This window comes from Leuresthes tenuis, unplaced genomic scaffold, assembly GCF_036924035.1.
Source record: "Leuresthes tenuis unplaced genomic scaffold, fLeuTen1.0.hap1 SCAF_3, whole genome shotgun sequence".
NCBI classification, from domain to species: Eukaryota; Metazoa; Chordata; class Actinopteri; order Atheriniformes; family Atherinopsidae; genus Leuresthes; species Leuresthes tenuis.
This window is the reverse complement of record NW_027325357.1, coordinates 35,682,849-35,701,848: the sequence shown is the minus strand read 5'-3', so window position 1 is coordinate 35,701,848 and position 19,000 is coordinate 35,682,849. Positions and strand designations below refer to the sequence as shown.

General features: G+C 41.4%; 1 protein-coding gene and 1 long non-coding RNA gene across 4 annotated transcripts in view; one reads left to right on the top strand and one right to left on the bottom strand.

The window, feature by feature from the left end:
• LOC140303953 (calcium-dependent secretion activator 1-like) overlaps positions 1-19,000 on the bottom strand; it is a 654,602-nt gene that overhangs the window by 415,153 nt on the left and 220,449 nt on the right. For all 3 annotated transcript variants that reach the window (XR_011915222.1, XM_072382948.1, XM_072382947.1), the window contains exon 10: positions 14,229-14,337. Coding sequence is in view for 2 of the 3 variants with exons in the window: in XM_072382948.1 (XP_072239049.1) it covers positions 14,229-14,337 (109 nt within the window). In the remaining variant the exon portion in view is untranslated. The remainder of the gene's footprint in view (positions 1-14,228; positions 14,338-19,000) is intronic.
• Positions 18,215-18,896, top strand: LOC140304233 (uncharacterized). Its single transcript, XR_011915243.1, has 3 exons — positions 18,215-18,284; positions 18,405-18,638; positions 18,805-18,896. It is a non-coding gene; the product is annotated as an uncharacterized lncRNA (long non-coding RNA).

Sequence of the window (19,000 nt, the reverse complement as noted above, 5' to 3'; positions counted from 1 at the left end):
TATATCCAATCTCCCTTTTATGTCTGAAGTTCTTGAAAAAATTGTTACAGCTCAACTTTGTGAGCATTTACATTGAAATAATCTGTTTGATAAGTTTCAGTCAGGATTCAGAGGGCGTCATAGCACAGAAACTGCACTGGTGAAAGTTACCAATGATCTCCTCTTAGCCTCTGATAGCGGACTTGTTTCTGTGCTTGTCCTGTTGGATCTCAGTGCTGCATTTGATACGATCGATCACAGCATTCTGTTACAGAGACTTCAACTAGTTATTGCAATAAAGGAACTGCATTAGACTGGTTTAAGTCATATTCATCCAACAGATTCCAGTTTGTTAATGTAAATGCAGAATCTTCCTCACACATCAGAGTAAGTCATGGAATTCCGCAGGGTTCTATGTTTGGAATCAATTTTTTAATCTTTATACATGCTTCCATTAGGTAACGTTATAAGACAGCATGGCATAAATTTCCATACATTTCCATAGCTATGCTGATAATCCTCAGCTATACCTATCTATGAAACCAGATGGAACCATCTGTTGGTTAAACTACAGGCATATCTCTAAGACATAAAGAGCTGCATGACACTGAATTTTCTGCTTCTAAATTCAGATGAAACTGAAGTTATTTTCTTTGGACCTGAGCTCATCATGAATTAAACTGTCTAGCTATATAGCTACTGTAGCAAACTCAAGAGTGGAATAATGTGGAACTTAATTTTTGGGTCTTGTGTTTTGTGTGGGAATATTGACTCAAAGACACTGATGTGGGATTTCCATACCAGTAAGAGACAGACATTATCTTTATTTACATTTCCTTTGGAGATGATTTGAAGGTGCGCTCTCCCACAAGACACCCCCTATTGTCACAGTCTATGTTCATGTCACAGTTTATGTTTTATTAGTCATGTTTTCAGGTTCTGTTCTGGTCATGTTTTTTCCTCTGCCACCTAGTTTCACTCACGTCACCTGCTTCATTGTTCACAGCTGCACCGCATTGACTGATCACTCCCTCCACAGTATTTAGTCTCCTGGTTTCCTTTCATTCACTGCAGAATCCTCACTATCCTTTCATGCCTTGCCACAGAGAGATAAGTCTGGTTATGCCTCATAGTCACGTTCCTTTGTTTATTCATAGTCATTGCTCATAGTATTTATTCATAGTCTTGTTACCACAGTCTTGCCACCGTTAATCATAGTTCTGTTTTGTTTGTCATAGTCTTTTTTTGTCAACGGTTAAGTATTTTTGAATCTGGCTCTGCCGCGCCTTTTGTTCTTGCTTTTTGCTCCCTGTATTGGAATAAACCTTTTGATTTTTGGAAAAGAGCTGCATCTGGGTCCTACCTCACCACAGTCCTTGACACCTATCTGCCATAATTTATCTGGAGGACATTAACGCTCTGGTATGAACAACCAAGTGAATAAACAAAAGAACCCTTTCATGTAAATGTAGAGTTAATCTCTTAAGACAGACCAAATGTTTTTTTTCCCTTCCTGGACATGTAAATAAAGGAATACCTTGGCACCGATCTTCCTCTTTCATCTAACAAAAGGAGAAACAGACCCCCCACACCTCCATCAACTATCTTACTCAGAGTCATTCTCAGCTGGATAATTGAAAGTGCATTAAATGTGTTTTATGCCTCTATACTTTGAGGTTTTCATTGATATATATCAGGCTACATTTTGACACCTTTTTCAAGATTGAAGTATGAAAAGGATTAAATCATTAAAAAGAGAAAAAAAAATTCTATGGAGCCACATAGCCATCTCGTGCTCAGTCACACAGAGTAGTTAAACCAAAAATAATAACTCATTTTTAAATAAAATTTATATGATCTCAATTGTTAATCGATGTTCCCTGTTGTTGTTTTTTGCAACCCATTCTGTTAAGCACAAGACAATAACATTGTTTAGTTCTTATGTTTGTAACGTCACAGATATCCATCTGGATTTGAAAGATATTTAAAATTCACGAGTGATCCATGTTATTTCATTTCAGAAAATGTTGTTTTATTTAATCTTTTTTTTAATGTCTTTATTTGATATCTTACTAACCCCTCTGAACAAACATCCGTGTTAAGACAAAATAATGGAGAAACAGAGTTTTCTTTGTTTTATCAAAACTCTGAAGACGAGAATTAAAAACTTCTGATATTGGATAGACTATATCTGGGCCTGAAGCCCTCCCTGACTTCTGAGCTCAGCTCCAACCTTCTCTATAGTTGGACACAGAGGTCGTAACCGAGGGATGGCGATAGGAGTGATGTTGCTATCAATCATAGAGATGGAGGTGGGGGTGCAGCTAGAGAGAAGAGGGCGAGTGGTGAGAGTTGCTGCAGAGGTGGAGGTAAAGCTGGACTGAGGAGGCCAGGCGGTGGGAGCTGCTGTAGAGGTGGATGTACAGCTGGACAGAAGAAGCCTGTTGGGGAGAGTTGCTGAAGAGATGGAGGTGCAGTAATATGCATTTGTTGTTGTAGTAGTTGGAGTAGTAAAATGCATTTGTTACTTCAAGTTTGAATTACTACAATACTTTATTATTGGGCTGCGCCAAACATTCACTGAAAAGCCTCCAGCTGATCCAAAATGCTGCAGCCAAAGTTCTGATGAGATCTATCAGCAGAGATCATATTTCTTCAGTTTTAGCTTCTCTCCATTGGCTCCCTGTTAAATTCAGAATAGAATGTAAAATTCTACTCCTCACATATAAAGTTCGAAATAACTAAGCTCCATCATATCTTAAAGATCTTATAGTGCCACATTTTCCACACAGAGCAATTCTCTCTCAGACTGCAGGTCTACTTGTGGTTCCAAGAGTTTCTAAAAGTAGAATGGGATGTTCAAGTGACCCCGAAACATCCCATAGTTACCACCCGGTCTGGTGGTATAGGGCTTGTTGTTCCCGCTTTCCTATCCTCTTAATTCCGAGCCGTTTGAGGTAGATGGCCACCCTTCTGAGTCTGGTTCTGCCAGAGGTTTCTTCCCATTAAAACAGTTGCCTTGTGCTTGTGTTTCGACTGCAATCTGTTGGTTTTCTTAGCGTGGCATTTGGGGCTGTATGAATTGGATTTTGATTTGATTGGAGTATGATTGTATTAGAATTAGTTGGATTCTTATTGGCTTCAATTGGACTACATCTTTGAAGTTTTGAGATTACATTGTTTTGACTTGGTGCAATATAAATAAAACTGAAAATAATTTAACTGTTTAATAATTTAAAAATTTACTGTTAATGAGCTGAGATTTGAGGCCTATTGTTACCTCTTTGATATTAAGAGTTTATCAAGTAAATTTCACCGTAAAAAACACAGTTATAGATCCATAAGGTGGATTTCTAATAGTTAATTTAGCTATCCAAAATATGAATTTATGCATTGCAAATATATATGGTCCAAATGTTGATGACCCCTCATTTTTTCACTTCACTCTCCGATCACTCAGATAACATCATAGGAGAGGACTTTAACATGGTTTCTGACTCAGGAGTAGACAAACTCAGTACTTGGTCTTTGTGATGCTTGGCGCTCCCCACCACCGAACTCTTAGAGAATACACCTTCCTCACACCAGTACACCACTCATATTCAAGAATAGATTATTTCTTAGTTAGCAGTTCCTTGATGAGTGATATTTCAGGCAGTGATCACGCTCCAGTTTCTATCACACTGAAGAATAACAGAGTTACACCATCAGCTAGTTGGAGATTTTAATTATTTCAAAAGGAAATGGTCTGTATATTTAGAAAATAATGACCTGCCAGGAAGCCGGGGAAGCCGGTTTATTCTCTGGGAAGCCGGAAAAGCAGTTATGAGAGGCAAAAAAAATCTCTTTTTCATCAAATAAGAAAAAGAGGGAAAGTTCAAGGATATCAGACTTATAACTCAGGATTAAATCATTAGAAGTTGCCTACAGTGCCTCTGAAGAGGAACACATACTGAATTAATGAAGAAAAGCTAAACTTGAATTAAAATAAATTGTTGATAAACAAACACAAAGACTTCGCTTGGAGAACTTTGAGCATGGCGATAAATCTGGAAGGTTCCTAGCCAATCAACTAAAGATAAACAAAGAGAAAACAACAATCACTTCTGTTAAAGACTCAAAAGGAAATGTCACCCATGATAACTCCCCATTAGGGTAGCAGAATTTTTAAGCATCTGCAAAAATATATAAATTATTGTCAAAGATAGATGACACAATTTCTCTACCATCCTCAAAATGGGAGGCAGATCTATCCATCAGTTCTAATCATAACTTCTGGCCACAAATATGTTTGAACACTATCCTACAGCTCATACAATACAAAATTCTTCACAGAAACACATTATATTCAATTCAATTCAATTCAATTTTATTTATATAGCGCCAGATTACAACAATTGTCATCTCAAGGCACTTAAGTAATATAGTCCAATTCAAGCCAATTGGAATTCAATTCATTGTAATCATGATCCAATTAATTCTTATAGAGCCAATTCAAAAAATTTATATCCTAGCTAAGGAAACCAACAGATTGCACCAAAACGTGTCTTCAGTCCAATCTCCCGTCCTGAGCGTGCCTGTGGCAACTGTGGAAAGGAACGACTCCCTTTTAACAGGAAGAAACCTCTGGCAGAACCAGACTCAGGAAGGGTGGCCATCCGCCTCGACCAGCTGGGGTTTGAGAAGACAGAAAAGAGGGAAAAGAGGGGGGAAAAACACCATAACGCCATTCAAAGGATATCTGTTGGAACAGGGAAACATAGGTTAATAATCACAATAATGTCACATGTACATAAAATCAATTGTGAAATTAATCAGGGGGAAAAAGAGAGCAAAGTGAGGAAAGGTGTGACAGATGAGGTCCCCCAGCAGTCTAAGCCTATAGCAGCTTAACTATGGGATGTTTCAGGATTACCTGAGCCATCCCTAACTATAAGCTTTATCGAAAAGAAAAGTTTTAAGCCTAATCTTAAAAGTGGAAAGGGTGTCTGCTTCCCGGACATTTACTGGCAGCTTATTCCACAAGAGAGGGGCCTGATAACTGAAGGCTCTACCTCCCATTCTACTTTTAGAAACTCTGGGAACAACAAGTAAACCTGCAGTTTGGGAGCGAAGTGCTCTGTTAGGAAAATATCTTACAATTAAATCTTTAAGATATGATGGAGCTCGGTCATTAAGAACTTTATAAGTGAGAAGAAGAATCTTAAATTCTATTCTGAATTTAACAGGGAGCCAATGAAGAGAAGCTAAAACTGGAGAAACATGATCTCTCCTGTTAGTTCTCATCAGAACTCTGGCTGCAGCATTTTGGATCAGCTGGAGGCTTTTCAGAGAATATGTGGGACAGCCCAATAATAAGGAATTACAGTAGTCCAATCTTGAAGTAACAAATGCATGGACTAGTTTCTCTGCATCACCCTGAGACAGGATGTTCCTGATTTTAGCAATATTACGAAGGTGAAAGAAGGCAGTCCTAGAAACCTGTTTTATATGTGAGTCAAATGATAAATTCTGGTCAAAAATAACTCCAAGGTTCCTCACTGTAGAACTAGAAGCCAAAGAAATACCATCTAGAGTAACTATATAACTAGACAATTTCTCCCTGAAGCGCTCAGGTCCAAAGAGAACAACTTCAGTTTTGTCTGAATTTAAAAGCAGACAGTTCTGAGTCATCCAGGTCTTTATGTCTTTAAGACAGGCTTGTAGTCTGACCAACCTGTAGGTTTCATCTGGTTTCATAGATAAGTACAGCTGAGTATCATCAGCATAACAATGGAAATTTATGCCATGCTGTCTGATAATGTTACCTAATGGAAGCATGTATAAAGTAAAAAGAATCGGTCCAAGCACAGAACCCTGAGGAACTCCATGACTTACTCCAACGTGTGAGGAAGATTCTTCATTTACAAGAACAAACTGGAATCTATCAGATAAATATGACTTAAACCAGCCTAATGCAGTTCCTTTAATCCCAATAACATGTTCAAGTCTCTGTAACAGAATGCTGTGATCGATCGTATCAAATGCAGCACTGAGATCCAACAGGACAAGCACAGAAACAAGTCCGCTATCAGAAGCTAACAGGAGATCATTGGTAACTTTCACCAGTGCCGTTTCTGTGCTATGATGCACTCTGAATCCTGACTGAAACTCTTCAAACAGATTATTTCTATGTAAATGATCACAAAGTTGAGCTGCAACTATTTTTTCAAGAACTTTGCACAAAAAAGGGAGATTGGATATAGGTCGATAATTAGCCAACACTTCTGAATCAAGAGTAGTTTAATTAAGTAAAGGTTTAATTACAGCAACCTTAAAAGTCTGAGGTACATATCCTATCAACAAAGACCGATTGATCAAATCCAAAATGGAAGTGTCAATTAAGGGGAAAACCTCCTTGAACAGTCTGGTTGGGATTGGGTCTAACATACAAGTTGATGGTTTAGAAGAGACTATTGCTGTTGTTAGCTCAGAAAGATCAACTGGACAGAAGCTGTCTAAATACAATTCAGGTTCGAAAGATACTTCTAAAGCTGCTCTACTTGATGATACATCAGTGATAATAATGGGAAGGATTCCATTAATCTTCTCTCTGATAGAAACAATTTTATTGATGAAGAATCTCATGAAATCATATATTATACATTATACAGGACAAAGGATGCTCAGGATGGGTCTAACACACTCAAACATCTGCTCACCTTACACAGATAACACACAAAGCATGATTATGCACATGCTTTGTGGTTTTGTGCGCCTGTCCAGAAGTTCTGGCTTGAAGTCTGTGAGGACCTATCAACATGGCTTAAGTGTAGCATTCCTGCATGCCCCACACTATGCATACTGGGTGACTTAAACAATATCAACATGGAAATGAACTCCGCACACATGGTCCTCAAAGTGCTATGTATCGCAAAGAAAACTATGTCTGCCCCCTCAAAACATCAGTTGGCTGAATTTAATTCTCTCTGGTCCCCGCTGATTAGCTTTATCACATAGTGGTGTTGGGTTGCTGTCCCGTCGCTCTGGGCGGTTGGGTGTGTGCTGTGGGGTTTCAGGTGTCTGGTGGTTTCTAAGGTCGTGTGGACCGGGTTGTTCATTGCTGGGGGGCACGGTGTGTCAGGCTTGGAGGGCAGTTTTGGGGGCTTGCAGGTGAGGCTGTCTTGCGGCATGGGGTGGGGTCACTTAAGGGCCCTGGGTTGGTGGCCGCTGGCTCAGGGCCAGGTGGCCGAACTGCTCTGGCATGGGTGGAGGTGCTGGGTCTGGGCCCTGGTGTCTGGGCGATGCCTTGCGCCCCGGGGGGGAGCCCTGCCTGTGCCTGGGGGGGGGTCTGGGTTCCCCTGGGCACGCCAAACTATGGGTGGGTTGGTGCAGTTCCTGGTGCCTGGTTGCTCTGGGACCTCCGATGTGTCCGCAAGTCTTCTGTCTCAGGCCCGGGCTGCTGCGACTGGTGTGACTGCGTGGTTTGTTTGTTTGTTTGTTTGTTGTTCTCCTTGCTTTATTTGTAGAGGTCCTCTGGGGTGGGGTGAGGTGGATGGGTGGGTGGGTGCCATCTGGGTGCACAGTAGCTCCCCGAATACGTTCGCTGCATGCCCCGAGCCTGGTGGACATCAGGCCCTCCTGCCCTGTGGCAGGTCACAGGAAACGGGGGTGCCTATTGCAGCCCCTCTCCCTTCTGACTGTGTACATGTGTGAGTGTGTGCTGTGTACAGGACACAGCACACACTCACACATGTAGGGTTTTGGGGGCGTATGTGTTCTGTGAGGTGTAGTGGACGGGGCGACGTAGGTGGTCCCCTTTGCTGCACTCTGCGGTTCCCCGCCCTTGTTTTAATTAGACCGTAGACATTACTACTTATCAGACACACATGCACACACATTAGGTCTTGGGGGTGGTAGCACTGAGTGGCATCTGGTGGGCGGGGCTCTTTGGGTATGTAGGATATTGAAGAGCCAGAGGGGCGAGGGGAGGGGTCTTCCCACACCCCTGTTGCCTGGTTGCTGCCCGGGGTGGGAGGGGCCAGGAGGATGAGTTATTCTGCTGGTTTGAGTTCTGTGGTGGCTGCTGGCCCCCTGGTGTGTCCGCTACGCCACACCCCAGCGGAGTTGAACGAGGGGGAGCATTGCCTCTCCCCACTGCTCGCGGCTTCACCCACCTGTGGGCATGTCTTGACTCCCGGTGCACTTGGCCAGGGTCACTGGGGCATGTGCATGCCCACTGTGCTTGGCTGTTTGGGGCGCTTGGCCCTCTTGGGTATTGGTTGGGGCCTCTGCCGTGGGGTTTGGGGGCGCTCGGGCTCCTGGGGCCCGGGTCCAGTGCACGGCCCATGTCTGGGTGGCTGTGCCATGTGTATTGCACGTTTATGCACACACACACATTCATTAGTACAGTAGCATGCCCTCTAAGCAGTTGATGTGTTATCCTGTGGTTTCAGGTCATCACAGTTGTGTTGTATGCAATTGTCGCTACTTGTGCTTGTGGTAAAATGGATTTGTACTTGTATAGCGCTTTTGTAGTCTAACTGACCACTCAAAGCGCTTCACTACATGCCACATTCACCCCACTCACACACACTCATACAGCACGTCTTAGGATATGTAACTACATGCTTTTTTCTAATCATTCGTACACACATTCATTCCCCAATGATACACTGGGAGGCAATGTGGGGTTCAGTGTCTTGCCCAAGGACGCTTCGACAGCCCGGGTGAAGCCCGGGGAAGCCAGAGTCAAACCACCGACCTTCCGATTGGTGGGCGACTGCTATTCCTCCTGAGCTACAGCCCCGTGGCTTGTCGTCTGTTTTGTTTTACAGGTATAGCAGCTGGTTGTCTGGTTTTTCTTTCTATTTTTGTTTTGTTTCTTCTTCTTTGCTCTTCCTCTTTCCCTGTCCCCCGGTCTGGTTCGGCACTATTACATGTTAAATATTGTAACAAAAACAAATAAATAAGCAGTTGATGGGTATCAAGGGGAGCTTTACATTTATAAAGCTGGAGAAACGATACTGTTATCGGCACTTTTTGAACATCTAAATGTCTACCTAACAGTCGCGTAATCATAACACTACCGCCGCCGATAGGCAATGACGCAGCGTCTAGTTGACTGGTCATGTCCTTAAGGTCTAAGCGATCCTAAGTGTGGGGGAGGACTTTATCAAAGTTGACAAAGATTCATCTTGATGCAACATTTGTCTGAGACAAGTTTCGTCCAAGGAACGTAATACTAGCAACATCATGAAGCATTTGCAGCGCACTCATAATATAAAACTGAAGGCATGCGCCGTCTTTGACTGCTTAGACGCGGCAAAAGCTAGTCGCCTGACAAACATTACCAAGTGCGGCGCCGTGTCAGCAGCACCCGGTTTCTTGTCTGCTTTGACATCGTCAAGTCATGGTAAGAGTATTATTTTTCAAGTTTGTAGTCATTAACTCAGGAGGATACAGCATTAATTTTAGCACAGCTGATGCTGATACATGTTACAGGGGGGGCGGGGGGGGGGGGGGGGGGGGGGGTTACTTAGGTGGTGGTTACAGTTGCAGATGAAGAGACAGAGATATAAGTGAAGCTCTTCTTCTTATCTTGAAAAATAAAAAGTTCTTATCCACAACCAATAAACCCAAAAGGACTCAGCTGTGAGTTTATAGTCCAACATTCATCTAAGCTCAAGGATAATCTTTAAAAAAAAAACATTTCTTTCATCAAGAAAACATATCACATCTGTCCTCTGGCAATATAAGAAATTGCTTTCTTTTCAATTTCTTTCTGTTTTAATGTCTTTTATTTAAGCAGCCTCATCTGCACATGTACCAGTCAGATACTGTTCTAAAAGAAGTCAACAAGTTTTGGGAAATATGCTTACGCAATTCATTCCCATTTGTAGTAATATAGAAAATAATAATAGTATATTTTAATTGTAGTGCCATTTACATCGCAAGATCGCAAAGGGCTACAGTTTAAAAAAGAAATTAAAAACAACTAAGCAGTTCAGTATAAAAGTAAAAAGAATTTGGCAGACATTCCACAGGAGGAAAACTTTGTACTCAGTCCTGAAGCTAATGGAGTAAGTGGGTGATGTGCTCATATTTGTGAACTCTCATCAGGATCCTACCTGCAGAGTTTTGGATGTGTTGGAGCCTCTGAAGGCTCTTACTAGGGATTCCGATGAGAAGTTTATGTTTATGTATTTAGCAGACACTTTTATCCAAAGCGACTTACAAATAAAGATATAACGAGCTATATAAAAAGCTAACAAACTACATAGAAGGAACCCACTAGTCTGACAATGTCAGAGGTGACGGAGTAGAGATAGGGTACAGGCATAGAAGGAAGCGCAGAAAGATAAAGTGCAAAGATAGAGGGGGTAGGGAAGTACAAGGTAAGTGCTAGGATAGGAGATGCTCTCTGAAGAGCTGGGTTTTCAAGAGTTTCTTGAAGATAGACAGGGACGCCCCTGTTCTGGTAGTGCTCGGTAGGTCATTCCACCATCGTGGGATGACACATGAAAAGAGATTGGATTGTCTTAGGCGTGGTGTAGGCACTGCTAGACGACAATCCTGGAACGAATTGAGGGACTGAGTTGTGACATAAGCCTTTGCAAGAGCATTCAAGTAGATGGGAGCCGTTCCATTAAGCACTTTGTAGGCTAACATCAGTGACTTGAATTTGATGCGGGCGGCTAAGGGTAGCCAGTGGAGTTCAATGAACAGAGGGGTGGCGTGTTCTTTTAGGCTGATCGAAGACCAGACACGCCGTCGCATTCTGGACCACCCGCAGAGGTTTCATAGTACAGGCTGGGAGACCAGTTAGGAGAGCGTTGCAGTAGTCAAGGTGGGAGATGACCATGGCCTGCACCAGGAGTTGGGTGGCATTTTGGGTTAGGTATGGTCTGATCTTTCTTATGTTTAGTAATGCAAAGCGGCATGAACGAGCAACCGACGTAAGGTGATCTTTGAAGGTTAGTTGGTCATCAATCATGACACCCAAGTTTCTAGCAACCTTCGATGGAGCAAGAGATAGGGATTCAGTTTGGATGCAGATGCTGTGGTGTATGGTTGGTTTGGCTGTGAAGACAAGCAGTTCAGTTTTTGGGAGGTTAAGTTGGAGGTGATGGGCTTTCATCCATGTTGATATGTCAGAGAGACAGTCTGAGATTCGTGCTGAGACCGTGTGGTCGTCAAGTGGGAATGACAGATAGAGCTGGGTATCATCAGCATAACATTGGTATGAGAAGTCATGTGATCGGATGATGTGTCCCAGTGAGTTGGTGTATGTGGCAAAGAGAAGAGGTCCCAGTACTGAACTTTGGGGGACCCCTGTGGCGAGGTGGTGCGCTGCAGAAGTGTGACCAAGCCAGGATACTTTGAAAGACCGACCAGTGAGGTATGATTCAAACCAGGAGTGTGCTCTCCCTGTGATGCCCGTGCTAGAGTGTATGGACAAAAGGATACTGTGGTTGACAGTGTCAAATGCAGCTGATAAGTCGAGCAGGATAAGTACAGAGGACTTAGCTGTTGCTCTGGCTTCTTTTAAGGCTTCTGTCACAGCCAACGGACCCGTTTTGGTGGAGTGTCCACTTTTAAACCCAGATTGGTTTGGGTCAAGGAGGTTGTTATGTGAGAGGTAATTGGTGACCTGCTTAAAGACCGCCCTTTCAATGATTTTAGACAGAAACGGGAGGAGAGAGACTGGCCGATAATTTTTCCACATGAGTTGGAGGGAGGGAGGGAAGGTTTCTTGAGCATTACATTACATTACATTAGTCCAGTCTGGAAGAGATAAAGGCATGGACGAGCTTTTCAGCATCTGAGAGGGAGAGAATGGGACAGAGTTTGGAGATGTTTCGGAGGTGATAAAAGGAGGTCTTGCAGAGATGGTTGATATGGGATTTAAAGGTGAGTTGGAGGTCCTTTTTATGCCAAGATTTGTGACTGATGATGAGAGAGGGATATTGGAGCCAGAAAAGGTGATGCTGGTTATTGGTGATGATTTGGTGTGGTGAGGAATGCCAACCAGGATGGCTTCGGTTTTAGAGCTGTTTAGGTGGAGGAAGTTGTATCCCATGCATGCCTTTATCTCCTCCAAACAGATAGTGAGTTGAGACCAGGAGGATGGCGATGATGAGGGTGGGGCTGCAGCAGTGGTATTGATATAGAGCTGTGTGTCCTCTGCGTAGCAGTGAAATGAAAGACCATGATGGCTGATGACCTGACCGAGGGGAGTGAGGTAGAGGATGAAGAGGATGGGACCAAGAACTGACCCCTGGGGAACACTGCAGGTGACTTTGTGGGGGTTTGAAGTGGAGTTGCCCATGGAGATGTATTCTGTCCGGTTTGTGAGATATGAATGGAACCAGCTGAGGGCAGTGTCAGTGAGTCCAGTGGTGGCATGGAGCTGGTTTAATAAGATGGCATGGTCGACAGTGTCAAATGCAGCAGATAGGTCCAGGTGAATGAGGAGGGAGGGGGAGTCGGAGTCTGATGACATCACAAGGTCATTTGTGACTTTTACAGGAGCAGTCTCCCATTTGTAGTCGAATGGATGTGGTTTAGTCAGTAGGACTAACAGAGATGCCATTTCTGGACACCGTTTCAAATTCAATAATGTGGCACCTCAATGGACAGTTAACATTTAGAGGAAGAGTGATATAAAAAAAACTGACTACTTAGGTGTCTGATTTATATACCAAAGGGTGCAAGGTAGCAGAAAAAAATTAAGCAGAGAGGGGTGGTTAAGGTTTCTCTTCTCTCATTAATCCGATAGTTGGGGAACTGAGGAGCATGTAAAGCTGTCACTCAGACCGCTTATTTACACTTTGGATACTACAGTATAGTATCGATAAGAGTATCGATAAATATCAATATCGATAAGTAGTATAGATATCGTATCAATAAAATCATAATGATATACATCCATAGTCAATGGTCAAACATCTAGCCAGAGGCCTGTACTACGAAGCAGGATTAGTGGCTTTGTGAGTTAACTTCAGGTTGAACTGTGGATTTTCAGTATCGCAAAGCTGGTTAACCTCTTACCAGGATGTATCACCATGGTGATTTACTCTGGAAATCAATTCTGCCCCAGACCAGGTTATCACCTATATGAACCCAAATGCAGACAACAGGCAGGAGCAAGATGGAATTTAATTAATGAGAGTATTTTAATATAAATGAAACAAAGCCACTGCCAAGGCAGGATAAGTATACAACAATAGCAATGGCATTATAAGAATGAAACAAAAGAGAAAATCAACAGAAGAACTGACAAACAAACTTACTGACTGAAACCAAGACTGAAGACGGCAAAGGACATGAAGAAAAACACGAGGGATGAGTAAAAGCATAAAATGATCTGGCAAAGCACAACTGAAAACGAAGCATCTGTATAAAGAGGGAGCTAATGACAAAGTAAATGACAAGTATAGCAATGAACAGGGCAACCCAAGTGTGACCAGGAGAGGAAGTAAACCTGAGTGGAATAGAGAGGAGACTCTAGAAAATAAAAGACCAACAAGGAAACCAAAACATGGAAAAAGCCAGGAACATAAGAAAATACAAAACACAAAGATTATGACAGTACCCTCCCTCTAAGAGAAAACTCAGAGACACCTGGGTCAAGATCCAAACTTAAGAAGTAGAGGCTTTCACAGAGCACATCAACTCGGTGGGCAGCAACATCAAGTTTACAAGGGATGATGCAAAAGATCACAAACTGCCCTTTTTAGACTGTGCCATGCACATTGAAGAGGACAGAAGTCTTTACACTGAGGTTTACAGGAAACCCATACATAAAGACCAGTACCTGTTTTTTGACTCACATCATCCACTAGAACACAAACTGGCTGTCATCAGAATGCTACACCACTAGGCAGAGAGTGGACCTACTAAGGCTGAGGGAAAACAAAGGAACATTAATGCTTGAAGGAAGCTCTTCAAACCTATTGATACTCAAACTGAGACTTTGCCAAATCAGCAAAGACAAATGGACCAAACCACACTGGTAAAGAAGGTAAGAAGAACAGATGCAAACATACTGCAATTCCATAGGTGACAGGAGTCTCAGAGAAACTTAGAAGGATCTTCTCTAAACATGACATTCCAGTGCACTTCAAGAACCCAACAACACCCTCAGACAGAGACTGGTTCACCCAAAGGACAAAACACCCAAACAAAAAGTGTTGTCATGTATGCTGGGCAGTCTTTGACAATGACTAAACATACAATGCATGGCTTTGTGATTTGGTTGGTCTTACCAGGCTGAGGATCGGTGTAGTCAACTGTGTAACCATCTAGCTGAAGAAGTTCCACAGGCTCTGCCTTCTTCTCTCTGTAGCTGCACATGGCAAAGGTATACTGACTCACCTGTATTAGTAACAGAAAGATGAAATTTTCCATTAACAGTTACCACATAAAAGAATACAACAAGTCAGATGTTAACTACAAACCATCGACTCCTCACAAGAAAGGTATCATATTTATAATATTCATTAAAGTGGACATATTATGATCATATCCAGTCATTTAATTCTTATTATACCATGGTCTGGGTGAATACTCCATTCTGATTGGCTGGAGGGTGTAGGTTAAAAAGTGATTATGGACACCTAGGAAAGACATTCCGGTCAAATTGCCTGATTACAGTTCCAAATTATTGCGCTGGCTCAAATGCTAGTTGGTAACCATGGCAATGGAGAATCAACGTTATTTCAAGTTTATTTCTAAAAACGACAAGACAGACAAAAACAAGAGAGATTTTATCATTTCTTTTAACGTATTTGGTGAATATGATAACTTTGAAGACTGGTATGCAGAACAAGAACAAGAGAGAAGAGAATATGACCAGAAGAAGGAGATGCGACACAAGGAGGTGACACCGGAGGAATTGAACAAATTAGAGGATGACAAGGACTAGATAAACACAAAGAAAACCATCACATGGGCAGTGAAAACACTAAGAGACTTCCTGACTGACAAAGACATGGACATAAACTTTGAAAGCTACATTGCCCCTGCTCTCAATGACATTTTGCAACTGTTTTATGCGTCTGTCCAGCCGACCAAGGAAGGGAGAGAATACCAGTTGCCAGTTTGAGGAGTCAGACAGCCGGTGTCGTGCCAAAAAGTGATTGTCTGCCAGAATCTGACGGGAATGCAAGGATGGTGGAAGTTGGGTTTTTTTCCCACCCACAGCAGACAGTTGAGCGGCAGCGCAAAACCGCCTGCTTTTCTCTGGTAAAAGCAGGCGGTAATAATATGCAGAAACACAAAACTGCAGTATAATGTAGGCCTAATTGTAGCTTCGAAAGTTGTTTATCACGTAACGGCAATGACATGATAGACATGTCTCTGTGCTTGGTAATGTCTGATGACTTTGTGTAGCCCTGTCTTTGGAAATTAGACTAAAATGAATATGATTTACTGGTGGGTTTTCAATAAAGATATAATAACTTTTGCGACGATCCTCGTGACTCTGCATTGTTTTTTTAATCTGATCAGGGTCCTACATAGCATTTGCTTCCCATTTCGATGCGTTTTGCAGTTTTCAATCAGTTTTCACCTGTCAAAAATTGATTGAAGGCCAGATACAGTTACTCAAAGGTGATTTCTGCCTAAATATGACTTGGTCTCATTCAGAAGCTTAATAATAAAAAGATCTGAGCTCACAGGACAGCTTGAAATTCCTTTAAAGGACCATTACAAAACAAAAAGGCCATTTGTACCTGACAAAAATTGATTGAAGGCCAAATACAGTTACTCAAAGGTTATTTCTGCCTAAATGTGACTGAGCTGGGTCCTACATAGCATTTGCTTCCCATTTCGATGTGTTTTGCAGTTTTCAATCAGTTTTCACCTGTCAAAAATTGATTGAAGGCCAAATACAGTTACTCAAAGGTGATTTCTGCCTATATATGACTTGATTTAATTCATAAGATTCTGTAGTGTCAGGCTATCAGGATGTCTAACAATCCCTGAATGTAATACTATGGAAAACGCCAATGTGTAGCTCTGAGTCTATCATTAATGAATGCATGTGCGACAATGGGGCGCCATGTCCAGGAAGGGCCTTACAAAGCCAGACACAATCTCTGTCTTGTAGTTAGGACTATAATGTATAGCCCCCATGCTAATGACTGTCGAAATGATGATCACTGGAGCTAATTAACAGATATGGTCTCCACACTAATTGCAGCCAAAGATGATCAAAGGAGATCTGGATGTAGGGGAAAAGTCAGGAGTAGGAGGAGGGATATGAATAAATGGGTTTTTTAAAAAAGACAGGACAACGGACCCAGCCTCGGGTAAAATTAGTAAATAAGACATAATGGTGGAAGGATGGGGAAAATACGCCATATGAAAGGAGGGGCCCGGGGAGGAGCAGCCTCAGGCCCCAAATTGTATAAAAGATGGAAACTTTCAGAAGAGACTTCAGACTTAGCCCGGGCTACTCCTCATGTATGGTCATATTGTAACTCTGCAATAAACCATCATTGGACCGCGAACCAGCTCATCTTTGATTCTTCGTGACTTCTCATCTTTAAATACTGAGTATAGCATATTAGGTAAATTGAACGTCCACAGAAAGTCACAACAATTCATTATGTAAAGATCTGAGCTCCCAGGACAGCTTGGAACTCTTTTAAAGGACCATTACAACACAAAATGGGCATTTTCACCTGTCAAAAATTGATTGAAGACCAAATACAGTTACTCAAAGGTGATTTCTGCCTAAATATGATGTGATCTCATTCATAAGCTTCATAATGTGAAGCTCTGAGCTCACAGAACAGCTTGGAATTTCAAATGACCATTACAACATAAAATGGGCTTTTTCACCTGCCAAAAAGTGATTGCAGCTCCTTCCTTGTAACTTAAATATGTTTTCTGCCTCAAAATGACTGGTCTTTACCCTGAAACATCATATGTGACAGATTACAACCTCACATTATACCTCACACTAGCCCTTTACACAGTTTACAAGTCGTGAAAAGTAAAGAGATAAGATATATTCTTCAAAATATTACTGATGAGTGATATGAAGTGATTTTGAGACCGAACACCCCCTTCAGTCCATCATCAGGAGCTTGAAACAATATTTGACCAGTATAAAAAGGCTATTTATGCATTGCATTGGCCCCTTTAAGGCATGCAGGCTGCACATGCATGTACTGCGTGCACACAGCACACTCCACCAATCAACAGACCCTCTTAATTGACAGTGCATGCACTGGATACTAGATGCACTTGAGTGAGACATCGTTCATCATGGATCCCTGTCTCTTTGACCAAAGAAAGTCTTTCTTAATAGATGGAACTATCCCCCTCGGATTCTCTACAGTCCAACAATGTAATTTTTGTCGAAAGACAAAGGCTTTTGAAGTGCAAGGTGAGATGGGTCCTCGAGCTGACCTAACCTGATTATACATGTGTGGCGTCCGAGGGGCTTATAAATTATCTTAATCTTTATTTTTTCGTTTTGTAAGAAATGCCTGAATTTGTGTTGTTGGTTATAGAGATATAATTGTCTAAAAACATTTTAGATGCTGCAGCTCTTTGGGCTCTTTTTTGACGGTCTATAATTGACGGTTAAAGTTTCAATTTGGCATGAAGCAGTTGTAATTCTTGCTCTGAGCCACTGTGAACTTGTGCGTCTCTGAGTGCAACTGTGCATGTTGATCTAAGACTTTTTCAAAACATGGTCAGCTTGACATAGGCTACTTTTTATATGAGAAAATTCTTAAATTATTATTATTATTATTATTATTATTATTATTATTATTATTATTATTATTATTATTATTATTATTGTTGTTGTTGTTATTATATTATTAATAATAATTATTAATTATTAAATGGCTTTCATGGTAAATACAAATACATCTTATTTCTAGTTGCTTGTAATTCAACACTCACTTTTTTTTTTACTTTTCACAGATGGTCAATTGTACGATCCGAGGTATAGAGGACAGCCTCATTGTCTCAAGGCAAAGGTGCTCCGTGGGAAAGAGGAGGCAGATTCAGTATTTGTGGACTTCCATGCCAGCAGTACTGGTGCACACTGTGGCCAGAAAAAACTAGAGAGGCAATCTCTAAAAGATTTTACTGGCCTGGCATAAACAGTGGGTCAGTATGAACCAATGCTATCCTACCATATATATATATATACTCCCTAAATGAAAACTTATTTTTATGAGACTATAAGTCACACAGATGTGGAAAATGATCATGTTTTTTGTCAGGTGAACCAGTGTACTGCATACCAGGCTAGCAGTGTCATTATCAAGCAGGAGGTAGAATACACACCAATAAAAGTAAAAATATAAATACATTTTGATAATATTATCTTTTACTTATAGATAAAATATGTTTGAAATTCAACTTATACAGAACATATGACATATATTTTAAAAGTGATATTTTATGTGTTACAGGTTGCCAAACCATTTGAGCTTATTGGGATGGACCTGATTGGCAAATTAAAAACAACCAAAGCAGGGAATCAGTACATTTGTATGATGATAGATTACCTGACGAAGTGGCCCCAGGCATACGCCATGAAGTCAAAGACTGCTGAGGAAGTCAATCAGTGCATCCTCAAATTTTTTTATCAGTTCGAAGCTCCTAGGAGGATCTTGACTGACCAAGGCCAGGAGTTTGTGAATGAAGTATATATGCTACTGACATACAATAAATATATAACAAACATTTATCATGAATAGAATTTTGGTAATAACTTATTTAAATCTTTTGAAACTGATTGAATAACTAAATCGTGTCTCATTCTTTCTATAACTACATTTAATTTCCTGTCTTTATTTATTCCTAATACAGATCAACCAAAATGTATGCAAGATACAGGAAATCCACAGAATCCTTTGCTCTCCCTACCATCCCCAGATGAATGGACTGGTGGAGAGGATGAATGTGACCTTCCAGAGGTATGTCTTTTATAACATGTGATAAGTATTGCTTTGAAATGTTGTTGGTTATAAAACAAACAGTATTCAAAACCTAAAAACTTTAGAAG